Source organism: Vanessa tameamea, chromosome 8 (genome assembly GCF_037043105.1).
Source record: "Vanessa tameamea isolate UH-Manoa-2023 chromosome 8, ilVanTame1 primary haplotype, whole genome shotgun sequence".
NCBI lineage: Eukaryota > Metazoa > Arthropoda > Insecta > Lepidoptera > Nymphalidae > Vanessa > Vanessa tameamea.
The window spans coordinates 10,350,605-10,368,140 of record NC_087316.1 but is presented as its reverse complement, the minus strand read 5'-3'; the positions used below and the strand labels follow the sequence as shown (position 1 = coordinate 10,368,140).

General features: G+C 31.7%; 1 protein-coding gene across 1 annotated transcript; it reads left to right on the top strand.

The window, feature by feature from the left end:
- Nucleotides 1-1,154: 1,154 nt before the first annotated feature.
- Nucleotides 1,155-16,351, top strand: LOC113400010 (fringe glycosyltransferase). The gene is given in 9 exon segments (XM_026639358.2): nucleotides 1,155-1,274; nucleotides 1,276-1,581; nucleotides 6,789-6,837; nucleotides 7,617-7,719; nucleotides 14,143-14,290; nucleotides 14,669-14,754; nucleotides 14,838-14,908; nucleotides 15,007-15,184; nucleotides 15,700-16,351. Coding segments are annotated over 9 exon segments (1,041 nt in total). The 5' UTR covers nucleotides 1,155-1,229; the 3' UTR covers nucleotides 15,755-16,351.
- The last annotated feature ends 1,185 nt before the right edge of the window (nucleotides 16,352-17,536 follow it).

Sequence of the window (17,536 nt, the reverse complement as noted above, 5' to 3'; positions counted from 1 at the left end):
TACAAATTAAAAACGTTTTATGTAAATATACTTGCCTAAATATATTATATACTTACACTATATTATAACATCTGGAAAAAAAACATAATAAATTATTATTATTATTTTAAATTAATGTCATTCATTGACATTCAAAATAAAATAAATTTTTTAACCGTTAAATTTATTAAAATACGTGATCTTATTCATGTTGTCATAACCATCGCGACCTGCAGTTTGGTGTAGTTTTTATATGTTCGTCATACCGGTACAAAAAATATTTGATCACAATGGGTACAGCTGTTTATTTGTAGTTCATAATATACACCTGTACAGAAGAATTAGATAATATATAAAGATTTTGCAGAATAGTGAAAGGATTTAATTTCTTGGAAATGCTATTATTATAGTATTTTTGAAAGAAAATCATTTTAATGCTATAACGTCTAGCAAGTCCAGTGTCTCGTAGCTTACTGTAACGTAATCAGCTTCCTATTTAAAATTAAGCTTCGCTTTTTTTGCTTCATTGAAGGTGCGTGGAGTACTGTCTAGCTTTTATTAGCTTGAGAATATAAACTTTAAAAAGCTGAATGTACAAAACAGAATCCACCATTGTCCAACAAAATAATTGATTATAAATGCCTACGTCCTTCCCAAAACTCAAACTATCTCTATACGAAATTTCATCTAAATCGGTTCAGCGGTTAAAGCGTGAAGAGGTAACAGAGTTCCTTTCTTATTTTTAATATTAATATAGATGTTATGTTTTACAAAATAAAATTAGAAGCGTTCCGCCGTCAGAAAAGCTAATAATTTATGACAATAAATGTGTCTGCTTATTAATATAACATAACCTTGTTTTATTTGTGGTTATTAACATTAAATTTTAACTTCTTAATTTAACCCTGAACTAAAAAACAAAGCCCATACTATTTTTTTATAAAAGCTGCACATTGTGTAGACGCATCCATCGATGAAGGTAACAATTACGTGAGCCATTGACACGGGTGTCGCTGCCGGCAGTTGCGCAGGCGGCCGACAGGCGCACGCGCAGGTAGGTCTAGCGGGAGCGAATGAAACGACATCATCCGATCTCTCCCTTACAACACGTGGTGGGGCTGCGAGGAGGCGCGGGCGTGTTTATCGCCTGTGCTACATTTTTATTTAGTTTGTAACCGTTCTCCGTGGATGCAGCGGTGTCTATGAGCGGATTTTAGAATCTTTAGTGTTTCGACAATAAAGTGCAACAGATGAGTGACAAGGTGCCCGGACTTAGCCAAGTTTATCGGCGCTGTGGCGCCAGCCGGCTTTGGCATGGGTGGGCGTAGAATAATCAAAGCTGCGGCCTTCCTGATAGCTTTAGGATACAGCAGTTTGCTTGTTTATCAGGGCGGTGTGAATTTTAACTTCCAAGAAAGTCGGTCAGTGCAAGTGGCTGATTTATCTATTGAACCTGTGACAAAAACCACTATTTTGGACAGTGGTCAAAATAAAAATATAACTTTGGATGATATTTTTATAAGTGTTAAAACGACAAAACACTACCAAAATACAAGATTGCCGATATTATTGAAGACATGGTTCCAGTTGGCAAAGGAGCAGGTGAGCTTTGATACATTTATTACTTTTATTTCCTCAGATACATATATGTACTTAACACGTAAAAATTATCTAATTAGTCTGTAAACAAAAAATAATGATACAAATATAAATATATATTTGAATGTACTCGTATGTAAGATTAGAGTTGCCCAAACTCAATAAAAGATAATAACTAAAGTGGAAACAGTACCTATGAATTAATAGTAAATAATTGTTCTTACTTGATGGTAGGGCTTTGGCAAGCCCGTCTGATTCCACCACCATTAGATGTTCTACCGTCAAACAACACTCACTATTGTTGTGTTCCGGTTTGAGGGATGAGTGAGCCAGTGTAACTATAGACCCAAGGGACATAACATCTTGGCTCCCATGGTTGGTGGCGCATTGGCGATGTAAGGAATGGTTAATATTTCTTACAGTGCCATTGTATATGGGCGGTGGTGACCACTTACCATCAGGTGGCCCATATGCTCGTCCGCCAACCAATGAAAAAAATAAAGTTACTTAATAGTAAAAACACAATAAAAACTTATCTTTACTCTTCCAAATAAGAATTTTAAGGTTCTTACTGAAATGTATGACAAAAAGTTAAATAAACAAAACAAAACTCTGCAATCTCTAATGTTATCTGAACTCTGATATGAAATTTAGACAATATTTCCAAAGTTCAACTCTACTGTAGTAAACGCTTTCCAATTTGCATTAATTTTAAATTTGGATCTCTAAAATCTTTATATCAACGACAATCAAATTTCTAGTTTAAACTCTATTATTATGTTATCTATGTCACCGACTGTCACACATGAAGACATTTATTTTAGTTTGATACGAAGCAGCTGGTGTACTAAGAGTACATTAATAATACCTAACAATGCCCTTACGCCGCCTAATGATGTAATTAATAAGATAAATATTATATACATTAAACATAATATTATTTGCATATGTCTGTATAAATACTAGTCACTGATATAAAAAGATTAAGTAAATAAAAAAAAAAAATCGAATTTCGAGTTTCGAAATTATTAAATTTCAAATTAGTTTTCAAAAGTTTTCGAACGATACTAAACTAATACTTTTATATAGTAGGTATCATAGATTTTATTAATTTCGCTTACAATTTAAAAATCTTTGTACGCTGTTATTTAAATAACACAAATTCGCATTAAATCTAAATAATACCAGTTCAACTTGTTTTTAATGCGATAAATGCAAGCCGATTCGCGAGATAAGTTTTTCAGCAAATGTATCTGGGAATTTGCTAAAAACGTCTTAATTTAATTTTTTTATCTTTATCATCTTGTCCGAGCCAGATAAACCTGTCCCAATGTCCCCGGATACACTCATCGCCTGAGAAACATCTGCTAAAACGTATTATATGTAGATCCTGATATCTAAATTATACATGTTCAACATAGAAGACTTGTCACACATTTTATTATAATGACGCGATTAGGATGTCGATGAAAACATTTCTAACTTTTGTCTTTAAAAGTAAATTAGATTATCTTTCAATAGGTAGTGTAACCAGCGATTTTGTCAAAGATTTTGCTTAAGAGAGACAATGGGATGTTGCACATCAGCTGACTATATCACCAATATACAGAATAAAAAACAAAAAGAATACCTATACAAGTTGGCATGATAACCACGAACATACACACATTCATACATGCATACATACATACATACATACATTCTGAGCATGGGCCTTTAATTTATAATATCTGCAAAATATTTTTAATTTCAAGATAAAATAAAGCAATACATATTTTTATACGATTTAATTGTAGTGATTTGCTAAAACGATTTGACTTAATAAAGTTAAAATATTTTCCCACGACAAGCCCTCCAAACGGAACCAAAACAATATTATTACAGATAAATAAATATTCCGTCGTTGCATTAATTTCACTGCTGGAGCCAACGATGTTAATCGTATCTCATTTAATGAATTCAAACGAAATTTTATTTTATTAGCATTGAAGGAGACCAACAACTGTGCTAGTTCGTGTTTCTGTAATGATACAAAATCCTTATTATGTATTTATGAAAATTTATGTCTTAATCTTACCATGGATCTAGTTTTGTCTTCACTATTAATTTAACCCTATATTAATTTCGTAGAATTACAACAATGGTTCTTGTAATTCATTTAAAAAAAATGTTTTTATTATAACGTGTGAACTTAAACTGAACTAAAATGAATTGTCCTGGTTTATCTACATATAATTGCTATTTGAAATCATACAATAGAAACAGTTTTGAATCTTACAATAGAGTACAGACCGAGGTCAAATGTGAAACGCCCGTTCGACTCGTTTCCTGAATCTGGAGCGTGCATAATCGCCCGTTAATCCAGCTCGAAGGACCAACATAAATAACTATTGTACATGGACCCTGCGCTTGCGCAGCGCGTGGCACGAAGGCGCGCGCCCGCCACGTGACCGGATTGTTGCCTTGCTTTCACCCTTTTCGTATTAGAACCATGCTCTTATCGATTTAGATTTATGTGAAGCTTAGAGAAATAATTCTTTTTTTATTACTTTTGTAAAATTATCATTATTTACTTTTACAATAAATGTTATAATATACAAAAAGTAATATAAGATGTAATTTATTAAAGAAGTTATTACTACTTTTACCAGCGTTAAAGTCACAGCATACCGTGTTGCGTTAGTTGACAGATCTCGTTTCCTTTTAAAAATATGCCGTCTGTCTTATCGCAACCATTAAAATTTTGTATCTAACCTGTTAGGTTCCGAGAAGTCAATCTTTGGTTACTCTTTGTTCAGCCAATGTATTCCAAGTATACTATCAATGAGATAAAGTTGAAGTTAACTAATATTATCATTACTCTGCTGTCATTATTAAGAAGTCCGTATTTGAGAAATCAAAATAGTTTAATTATTATTCCAAATAATTTAAAAAAGTTCAGGTAACTATAAATATTAAGTAATTTGATTATTTCAATCTAATTAAATGCAACAGTTTCAAAGGTAAGAGTGAATTGGCATCTTTTAGGAAATCACGCTATATAACACAATACATAGAGTGATCAGCACTTTCCTTCAAATGTGATTGTGGTCAGGCGTGAAGTTCATCAAGAAGGCGCTCCAAATTTTGCCACCTGAATAGCATCTTAACCAACTTCGTTTAAACTAAATACGTAATAAAATTAATTAAAGATCAACAAGTAAACTTATGCCAACTGTTATTACTAAAAATTAACTTGAGTAATATTTCAAATTGTCGAACAAAATTTACCTTAGTTTTAGACCATTAAAATTCTCTAAGCAATCACGTCATATCATGCACGCATGCATATATACAAAAGTAGCATTCGAGCTCCAACGAAGTGCATATCCGTTGACAATCACGAATACTATTATCATATATAAAGAATTATTAATATTAAATATATATAATGCTATATGCATACAAATTATGCAATGTATAAGTTAGAAAACAGAGTTAAATGATTATTAAATTCTTCCAACAATTATTCATAAGATATTTGTCAAACAAAAGCTCGTAAGCATGACGCTTTTATTGATACGGTATATACATTTTATACATCAACCTACGAGTACAATGGCGCAGCGTCGTGGAATAAACTAAGCCCAGCTTGCCCAGCAGAAGGAAATTAACAGGCTGTTACTTTTATTGAAATTATCAATTTTCACAATTTAATAATATAAGAAATACAATTGTTTTTTCGAAGTAAATTATATTTTTATGTCATTGAAATTTTATATGATTGCGCGCTAATCTTAGGTATTTCAATAATTTTATTTTTAAGTTTATTGAGGAAGGGGTGGAATACGAATCATAAATGTAGATCAACATGACAAACTATGGATAGATTCATGTTCAATTTAACGCCGGTAAAACCGCGGTACGTTTTCAATGTTCAAACTTTAATAGTACCTGTACAAATATATATAATGATTTATTTTTTCTGTCTTCGTAAATCGCGTGAAAACTACTAAATTTCAAGTATGACCAATCGACGTGTAATCTTCCGTAGTTTTATTCCGTATGGTTAATGGAGATATTAGTTTTTTTTTCAATACCACTCATCCTTCCTCCTTTTGTTGACCAGTGAAGTCGGCAGGTAGCATCTAGTAATACACATAATTAGCGACTAATCCGTTTTTTACTTTCTTGAGTTATTAATAAATATAAATGCTACTAATAATAATACCTACATAATAAATAATATGCATAATAATTCTCAATAAACATGACATTAATCCGTTTGTCATAATATTAGAAAAGTTACGGCCGTGTCCATTAATTTAAATGTACGCTGTGTTACATAGATATCATGGGCATATAATTATTCTATTAAAATGTTCATGTTAAAAAGTATTTTATATTGTTCTTAAATAAATCATAGTTTTCAACTGTTAATTTGATTGTCAAATCTTGGTACTGGTGACAATCAAATCTATATTCAATTATATGTACTTATATTTGACGTAACGTTCTTTTTTCAGGACATTTATTAGAAAGATTATTATTTTGATTTGATAACTTAATATTAATCTTACATTTATATAATCTGTTTATCATACAACATCGTTCTAACATTTATTATACGCAATCATTTACAAATTTTCAGTCAAATAAATGTTAATTTATCACAAGTTTGATATCGCTACGTATATTATACTCTTAAGTTTTAAATTAAAAATCCATTATCATACAAATTGACTTTTTTGCAACAAATAGTCTAAAATAAAATACGATTCGCGATAAGAAAATAACCTAACCTTTCCAAAATATTGTAAAACGAAAAAACCGTTCGAACATAAATTATGCAGTCAATAAATTATGACAAACAGCGTAATTATGTTTTCGGTAGACAGGGGATCAACAAAAAATAGATTTATTTTATTTATTTACCTTATATTCGTCGTAGGTCACACAGTTTCGTTTATGTTAACAGATTTATAATTTAGATAAAGCTGACACTTGCTTAGTAAATATTTCCTCATAACGATTATGTTTGAAGCGAATTCCATCACGCTGTTCCATTGTGGTTGGGTGGAATGTCGTCCGACATATGCAGGTATCCTCATGAGGTTAATCTTACCACTCAGTGGTGCTCGTTCGTAGTTGACCCATAATAAGATATCATAGCTATTATAATTGAAAGCCCATAGACAATTTTATACTTAATTTTGACTCTTTTGTTTCAGACATGGTTCTTCACAGACATAGACAACCAACTTCTACAAAATCAAACAAGTGAGTAATTTTATTCTACAAACAATAGGTTTAATTTTCAAACCATTTATTGACATCAGAATTACTATTATTACTAGTACTACAAATAACCAAGTCCTTGGGCGTACCTCTGGGTACGGTTTTTTTGTTCATTTGTCCCAATCTAAGGACTAATTCTACTAACTTATAATGGTTATTATACGTTTCTGATGCTATTCCGATCAAACTTTGAATATTCCTAACAAAAGTAAGCCTCAGCTCAATCGTAACTGAGGCTCAATTGTAATTATTAATATATATTACGACACGATCCCGATTAGATTCCGATCTAACTCCGACCGACCAGCAACTGGATCGTGTGAGTAGAATAGGAAAACGGCTGTGCAGCAACGATTAGGTTTTTTATTTGTTAGTAGAATTGGTGCCCAGTTATGTCATCATATTTAATATTTAATAAAACCATAACAGACCTAAGAACTTTATTGTACTAAATTCGGTTTCGCTTTGTTATTTCATGTGAAAATCTATTGTCAGAATCTGTTTTATCTGAGAATACGAAATACATTATTTGGATGAAAAATTTGAAGCATATATATTACCTAAAGTTTCTACAGCTTCGTCGTATCTCTAAATGAATAGCACGTTCCGTTTCATACACGGTGCCATCAAACTTTGAAAATATCAAATCTGAAATCGGAATAACACCAATTGAGCTCAATATTTTATAACAAGCTAGTCATTGGAATTGGAACTCTATTACTTACAGAATAAAGTTTTAAATGTTAATGTTTTGTCGCCAGACGGTCACATGGTAAACACGAAGTGTTCGGCGTCGCATCAGCGAAAACACCTCTGTTGCAAAATGTCCGTCGAATATGACCGTTTTCTGGAAAGCGGTAAAAAGTAAGTAAATTAATATTTTTTATTTATTTATTTATTTATTTATTTATTTATGTACCAACAAATATATAGACATAGATTTTTTACTTTAAATAACACTGAAAACAATGTTGAAAGTTTAATTTTTATAATAACTCATACTGTTGAAGATATTTACATCCCTTTTAGCGAATGGGTGTACGACTAAGACTAACACAAACAAAATACTCTATTTAAACGAAAAAAATATTGACAAGACGAGAGATTCATGTTCAATTACTTAAGTTTGGAAGTATGTACAAAGCAGAATCAGCAATATAATAACTAATGATGTATAATAAATAATTATTAATAAGAATAAAATAATTAATACTACATGTCTAAAAATAGTAACTAAAGTATTCGTTAGTTAAACGTCTATAAAGCCCAAATATTGTCTAAATATCTTTATTTACTTCCTCGCAACTACATACGCTACTTATATACCTACATCCTCATCCAAGTCCCAGGGCATTTCTTAGTCAAATTTCATTAAAATTACTAAAATTATTTCCGCGCAATGACGTAACAAGCTGACTCTAAGTTTTACGCAATTAGACAATCGATAACTTATAAAAATACTAGTTTACGCTCGCGGCTTAACACGGCGGCCCACGTATGGGGAAGACAGATGTTAGGAACTCATAAGAATGCAAAATTTAAAAAACTTTCGCAAGGATAAACTAATATCGCCGGTTTCTCCTTAATTAAAAATGTGCACCATTTCAGGTATGACGAAAAATAGACTATCATGGCACTTGAAACGTTTCGTAGCAATTATAAAGCAATCAGAGTTTTTGTTCCTATGTCGCTACAACGGCCGTAATTAATCAATGTTAATTATCATAATAACATAGCTGTAGTACAACATATTCGACAGTGCGAGACGTGATCGAAGTCTTTCTTAATTACTCATTTTTTTAAACTTCTCTTTACATTCTTAATTTACGGCGAGCTAATGTTCAGAGTATTCATCTCTGTCAAACGATTAAATAGATTTTAGAATGGTTTAATAACTCGTATGTAACTGGATCTTGCATACTAGACTTCCGGACTTTTAACATGCGTTTTGAAAACCAAAACATTACAATAATAAATTAAAATAGTATTTAAATATAATAAAATTAAAGTTTTAGTTTAATGAGCTTTCGGGACTTGAAAACTGATCACCTAAAATCTTTATGTTTCGTTCACGTGATAGCTTAAAATTTAGTATGCTTATCCAATACAAAAAAAGATATTATTTTGTACAGTTTTCAACATTTTATGGATTATTATATAATATAATATACATACGTGTATGATTTGTACCTAAGGCCTAAATTGTTCAGTGAAAGACCACACAAATGCATGCCAACATGACGTTGTGTCTGCGTTGTGACAGCGAATAACAGCATGTCAAAAATGTTTAAAAAAGTTGTGGCATGTAATTTGCACTTGACCACCTGCTCTTCCATCTTAAAAACACGAAGAAATTAATGAAAAACACTTCAAATTCTCTGATGTCCTGAATGCAGAACAGTTTAATATTTTCGAAGTGCGCAAGAAATTTATATTAAAATATCAATAGAAGCATTACACCTGTAACTTGATGATATCGGACAATCACAAATATCGAATTGAACAAAATTTGATGTCCTTAAATCATTCACTTGGTTGTAAAGCTTTGTACAAACCTCGGTAGTTACAACCTACTCGTCAAATATTCTACCACCACATAGTAATATTTTATTATTGTGTACCGGTTTGAGTGAGCCAGTGTAACTTTAGGCACAAGGGACATAACTTCTTTGTTCCCCAAGTTGGCGCTTTGTCTATGGACGATGATGACTACTTACGTAAAAAAAACATTTTCCTACTTATTTTTCCTACTTTTTTTCCTTTTAAGAAAACATAACATATCAAATAGGTAACTAGATCTATAAACTAATCAATACTACATTTTTTATTTATTCCATAATAATGTTAAAGGCTAGATTTTCTTCGTTTTTAAAATGAAAATGATTTTACAGGTGTCTGGATTCTCCAATAGGAAAATTCAGTTAATGATTTAGAACTCATTGCGTTTTTTTGTATAGTTTTAATGAGTAAGACCTTAATTTATTGATTCTAATCGATTTGCATTGATTCGAATTTTAATCGTTATGGAACATATGCGAACAAATAATCTATGCTAAAATTCTCGCTGTCTAAACATTGAAATACTTGTTATACTTTTAAATATTTTGCAAATGTTGATGTGAATAGCTGATTCCATTTAAGTAGCGTTTTAAATATCGCATCCAGATGAGATAAAAAGATTAAGCAAATATATTTGCTTTAACGTCATTATTTTTAAAAGCAATACCAGCTCCGTAATTTATTCAAAAACGCGGCCAGTTTCAACTGGAATCGAGTGGTTTTTTGTTTTGAGTAAAAACAAGACGCTCTCAACTTCTGTTTTTAGAAGCTGGATAAATAAAATACATGAGCCATTGTTTGACAGAGCTAATGACCGTTATATTGCGACACGAATGAAATAGTTTGAAGCGACTTTCGAATTTTATTAATATGCCCTTTAGAAGTTATTGTATTAAGGCTGATATTTGAAAGTAAATATTGACAGATCTCCAAGTATTTCTGGTCCGCAGATTTCGATTTATTATGTTATAGCAGAAACTGTACATATGTGTGTGTGGTTTGTTTATATATGTGCGTGGGCATGAACCGTTCGATATGAAAGTTCAATTCTTTTGGTTTAAGTTTATCTTTATTATTAATTATATATAACTACACAAATAGTTTTATATAATAACTAAATACTACTATTTCGAGCACTAAACTTCCCAACTAGTGCGAGTTTGGGAGTTTACTACTTAAAACTTGAGCTTGATGGTTGTTTGTACAATTGCATAAAGAAGATACCTACCAAGCTTTAAGATTACAGAAGTTTCCAGAGAAGTAGCGATTAGTAAAATAGTAACAAGATTATTACAAGTTCCCGTCTGCGGGTTCGCCCGTGTGTGAGTTGCGTTGTCATTAAGTGTCACGTAAATTTTTCCGGGGTAAAAAAATAGCATAAGTGCATTATAATCAATCTCTGTGTCAAATTTCATTCACATACGTTCTGACGTGACTGAGGAACAAACATCTATCCATCCAAACTTTCTCATTTATAAAACGTATTAATATGATTAAAATTTATAAAGAGGAAGGTCATCACGGAATGAATCTTCCAAATTATTTATTTAATTAACAATAATATATACATTTAGTGTCATTAACTTATGAATGCAATTATGTACGTAGGTACTTATTAATACAAGCGCCTGAACTAGACCGAGCCTGCGACTCAGACGCTAGTCTCTTCGGATGACGATGACGTTAAACAATTATAAAAGTGAGATGCTGAAATGTAGATAAAATTTAAGAAAAATAGTCTATTGTCGGTTGTAGTAAGTATATGATACCAAAAAGATGTACGTAACATACAATATTTTTAAATATAATTAAATAATCATCTAAAATATCAATTTATATACATTTTTTACTTTATATAAAATTTAAAGTCATCAATATAAAAACATTTGAAAGAGTATATTTATTTAGTACTTTAATAGTTTATATATTTACTCGAATAACCGAAAACACCCAAGAAAAGGTCACATTTTAACTATTACAACAAACAGCTTAAAATCCCGTCAATTTAAAGTAGGTACTTAAAGTCCTTTTAAAACACTATTATGGACTCATAACTACCTGTTCAATTTACTCAGATATCAATGTAGGACCCCAAACAGTGTCATGAACCCTTTAATCTCGGACCCCAATGTTTAAATAAACAGAACATAAGTTAATGGATTTTCAAGAGTAAATCCAATATTATTTTGGGCTCACAATAATTTTCACGCGTTTACTAAAACCACCTACCGGTTGTTTTTGTTTAGTTTATGTTGGGATACCGTTCTGTTCCCATGGTATTCTGTTTAATAATTGATTTTCGTAAATAAATATACGTTATGGATAATATTAATTCATATTCCTCTAAGGTTAATTAAATAAAAACCCTTTAGAATCGAACTAGAAAGTACTATAACAGACCTATTTTATAGTCTTCTTATTAACAATTCATGGTAAATTATTAGAATCGGTGCCAGAAAATAGTTCTGGTAATACACGAGATAAAATCAGGATCATAACTTATTAATTCATATAATTTTATTTCATGAAAATGCAAAACATATACTATATATAATATTCAAAACATATTAAGAAAAAATAAAGAGATGTTTAGTAACAGCACCGAAAATTCTAGATTAAACATATTATAAAGTAAATGTAAAATAAAAAAAAATAATTAAATTAACCTATACTTAACATACTTATACGTTTATGTATTATGAAGATATTCCGATTACATTACATTAGCAGCCTGTAATTTTCCCACTGCTGGGCTAAAGCCTCCTCTCCCTTGAGTAGAAGGTTTGGAGCATATTCCACCACGCTGCTCCAATGCGGGTTGGTGGAATACACATGTGACAGAATTTCGTTGAAATTAGACACATGCAGGTTTCCTCACGATGTTTTCCTTCACCGCCGAGCACGAGATGAATTATAAACAACAAATATTAAAATCTAAATTTCCACTTCAATCGTCATATTAATATTTTAGAGGATTCCCATAAAAATAACAAACGTAAGTTTTAGTTTGTGATATTATTATAACTGGTGTAATTTTATTAACCAAGTATTTTCAATCTGATTAACTTATAAAATTGTGATACAATACAATACATCAAATGATAAAGAGGATACCTACGTGACCTATAATTTTCCTAAAGATGGTGGCACATTGGCGATAAGGAGTAAGTTTGATTGTCTATGGTGGTGACCACTTACCATCAGGTGATCCACTTGCCCTTCCGCCTACCTAAATTAAAAAAAATAAAGGCACAAATACAAGGTACAAATTTAAGATAAAATAAAGTCCTTTAATTAATTTCCAATTTTCGGTTAATATTCAATTAAATGTTATGAAGCGTATATAATAAAATTAACCTAAAAACCTTTTGTTAAAGTAAAATGAGATGTATGATAAAGAGTTACAGCTTATAATCACTCTAACAATCATCTTTGTTCAATAATAAACTATATTCTTAATAATAATAACTTCGTCGTTTCTGTTAAAATCTTAGATTTAACTTTTACATAAAATATAATATTTATAAAACATCGTATTAAACAAACTAAACTAAATTATGTAAAAGTAGAACGTTTTATTTGTAGATCTTTATGTAACATTTCTCTTGATATAAAATATATTGAAATAGGAACGAAAATGTACGTACATTTCGTGGACTTCATAATGGACATATATTGTCACATTTAAAAGCCGATTATAAAACATGGGCGGTATAATCAAAGACACTCCAAAATTCTTTACATTTTTATAACAATTTACGAGACGCCCGGATAGAATTGGAACTCACAGCATTAACCCCTTAGGCTATTTACATACAAGTATTTTTACATACATAGAACAATATCCGGTTGTCTCAGTAAAGCTGATTAAAAGTCGTAAATGAAAATATTTCTATAGTAACCCGTTAAATATTTAATTAATTAATCAATATCTGGTTAAATTATTTTCTTTTAATAGTAAATAATATTAATAATAATACACAAAGATTGTGAAGAGCAAATAATAAATGGTGCACAAGTGCAGTGTACCGTCGCTAAAGAGCGAGCTCATCCAGAAAATCTTTCGTCAGAGGATTTAGTTAATTGACAATAGTTTAAATTTGGAATTAAACCCAACAAAAAAATGCCATATGTTTTGTGTCGGATAAACATTAAATAACTGAATATTTCATACTCTAGATATCCAAAGAAAAAACAAATTTATACTTTGACCACATTAGTCTCTCGAACGTAAACCTGATACGCAGAAATTGGATACATGTTATGATTTAGCATCGCCGAGCCATTTGTCGTACGCCATCTTGCAATATGTGGTCTCGCATTGCGCGGGCGCTCCTGTTATTTAAGCAAAGCGTAATATCGGTAAATTATACTGCACGAATAATTATATATGGATGCGGAGCGAATCTCTTGAGATATGTGTAATTTGTAGTTATTCCACATCGGTACAATTAAGTAATTTTCTTTATTAATACAACCAAGATGGGATGCAGATGACGTTGTCATTTTATCGATTTTTTTTTTTTCGTAAACTTTTTGATACTTAATAAGCGTGGAATGCCATGACTGTACTTATTTCAGTTCAATTGCTCTTTTTAGTCTAAACGAGCCGTTCGATTATCGCTGTGTGCGTGAGCATATGTCCATATGTATGTGTATGTACGTGTTATAAACATCTGTCTCTTTCATTCGCGTATTTCATCTAATATTTGCATTCCTCTTTAATAGGTGGTTCTGTCATTTTGATGATGACAACTACGTGAACATTCCTCGATTGGTCAGCGTACTACAGACATATAATCATCACGAAGATTGGTATCTCGGTAGAACGTCTGTGTATGAACCTGTAAAAATATACAAGAAGCCTACTAGTAAGGTAAATTTAATTTAAATGATTCTCATAAAAAAAACTTGGACTCAAACTCAATTGAAAATTCAATTATTAAATAAATATGTACATGGTATTTTATGCATAATACCGTTTATGGTTAACGAATGAACGCCTGTTTATTTTTTTGTATGTTGTAGTTCGTCTTAAATTGTAATAAAAAATTATAATTGAATAATTTTGGACATTCTAAAGAATCTCTTTGTAGAAACTATTTTCATACTTGACAAAGTATGAACTTATGTCTAATGGCATCGCTATGCGTGTTAAGAATTTCGTATTAGTTTAGAAAAATATTTATCAGACTTTATAGGAACGAGTCAATTTTTTTTATTACATAATAACTAATTAATAACTTTGTTGCAGTTATTATTTTCATTTTGGTTTGCGACCGGCGGAGCTGGTTTTTGTATCAGCAGAAGTTTAGCTTTAAAGATGTTGCCAGTGGCAAGGTATGTATTCAATTAATATTGGAAAATGTGATTTATTTACTAATTATTTATAAGAGAATCGCTAATGATTGCATTTGTTTTAGTGGGGGAAGATTCATCAGCATCTGCGAAGGTATTCGATTGCCAGATGATGTGTCCATGGGATTTATTATAGGTAAAAATTCTCACACAACATTTTAAATTTTATGTAACAATTATTTATTACACTTTGTGTAAGTTACACCAAATAATAACTAATAAAACCTCTTTTAGAACATCTCATGAAGAAAAATTTAACTCGAGTGTCAGAGTTCCATTCTCACTTGGAGCAAATGAAACTTTTGATGCCGGAAACTTTCCGGGATCAAATATCATTCAGTTACTCAAAGTCAAAGAACGGTTGGAACGTCATAAACGTTCCAGGTTTCGACGCAAGATATGATCCCACTAGGTAAGACTTTATATATTGTAATAGTTGTTTTACCGGAGACTATTTTATATTATTATATAAATAAATCCTTAAAAATCAGAATAAATATATCTTGATTCAAGAATATCTCATAATTTACAGGTGGCATATTATGAAGGTAACGTTATCATAAGGAGTTTTTTGGCCTTATTTACCAGTATTTTTAAACTATAACTTTAAATATAGACCAAATAGTTTCGAGCGCTTCAGAATTACCTTTGCAATTTAGTATAGTACAAAGTAGCGCTTATTTCAATTTAAGTATAATGGAGTTGTGAAACTTTAAGCAATTTTTTTATGCTTGAAATACATTTACAATTTTTTTGGAAAATAAAAATAGAAAATCTTCAAAAATAACGAATCGTCTTAATGATATTAATAATTTAATTTTTAAAAATGGAATTTTCTTTTATTCAATGAGGGTACCGACTTAATATGACGGTTCATTGACCTATGTGCTTAAGGCATTATATGAAGGTAGTATTCTTTTGTTTCAGATTTCTTTCGCTGCATTGTTATCTCTTTCCGCATTTCAAATTTTGTCCTAGGTAATACCAAACCAAGAACATAGATATATATTTATAATAGAATTTTATCTACATCGTACATTTTATTTTAACATTCCTATACATAGTTTAAATATTTACAAAACGATTTTCGTATATATTACGGTGCAATAACCATTATTTCAAAATTCATATAATATAATAAACGAATGAAATGTTATCTGTTGTGAATATTATCTAGATTGTGATATTAATTTAACAATCTTAAAATTAAATAATAATATTGTAAAAATTATAATTTGGTTATTAAATGTGAAAATATATAATGTTTAATATTTAAGTATTCTTGTCATCAGTGGAGCTATTCTGGAAGTCGAAAGTCGTAACTTATCTTGAGACACTATCGTTAAATGTCAAAAGATGATATGGGACATTGACAATTATTTAATTTAAAGTATACAAATAAAGTATCACATTAAGTTGGTTATCAACATTTCAAGAGAAACGAAGCGAGTTCTTACAGAATAGCTTTGACGTGTGTTCTATAGAAGCACAAGCTTGATCATTATCACGATTTATTTTACCGAGCTAAGTGTTCAAATGGGACACGTGTTTTAAAACGAAAGATTGAGGCATATATCTGTAATTATTTTGAAATTTCATTCAAATAATGCTCTAAGATCGGTTGCTATATTTAAGAAATTTGTCTTCTACAGTATCAGATTATTTTTGAGTTACGAGTACCGAGCCGTTAAAGTCAACGATATAAGATTTTACGTAATAAATGTGCGACTTTGAAACTTACGAAAGGTTTTGTTATTGGGTCAATTTTGATTTTAACGAAAACAATTCTATCATCCGTAAGCAAAATAAATCGTTTCTTAACATAGTAACTGTACATAAATCAAGGTGTCTCCTAAGATATTCTAAAACACGTCAAACGATACTAACAAAAATTACATATTTAAAAACAAATTCAAAGTAAAAATACTTTACTTGACCAGAAGCAAAAAGCTTCTTGCCTAAATAAACAACGGCGTGATCGACAGTACTCCCCTGCATTTTGTGTACTGCGCAAGCCCAGCATAATATAAGTGGCAGCATTCTGCGTTCCACGGTTCCGTGACTATATTTTGCTGGAAATTGCACAGACTTGGGCTGAATGAGGTGAACACCGTTTTTACCGAAATCTATACGAACGGATGGTATATCAGTGTCATACATTTGTGCTCTTCGGAAGCAAGGCCATATCATTTCAGTAATACGCCCAATGGCACCAATCACCAGACCTTTAGATACATCTACATTGTAACGCAACATCCCCTTGGCCCTAAAAAATATTTCTAACCCTAACCCTTTTTTTTGTTTTACGAGGAGGAAATGCATTTACGCATGCCGCCCGGTCGGGGGACCGGGACGGGTATGTGGGACTCAACCGGGATCTAATGCCCCGCGCCAGGGCACGCTAATGCTAATTCCCTGTCCTACTCACTAAACCCTTCCTCGGGTTTCGACCATGCCGCCGAGTGGTGAGGCCACGGTATTGCCAAGAGCATGAAACCGCAACCCCACCAGCGGCAGCCGCCGTAAGGCGGCTAAATATTCATGGAGTGCGCGCCTAGTGCGTGCCTTCCCCCTCATCCTCCACGTGGGAATGTGGCGAACTCCCCCGAGTCCGCCACTGGAGGCTGGGCGTCAACGAAGCTGACGCCCTGCGGCGGATAAGATGGTAGGCTCCACCGCTGACCGCCGGCGTAAACACCTGGGAGGCTCGAGTAGCGAGCCCTCCCACTCCCTCCTAGCCACGAGGCCACTCACATGGTCCGCC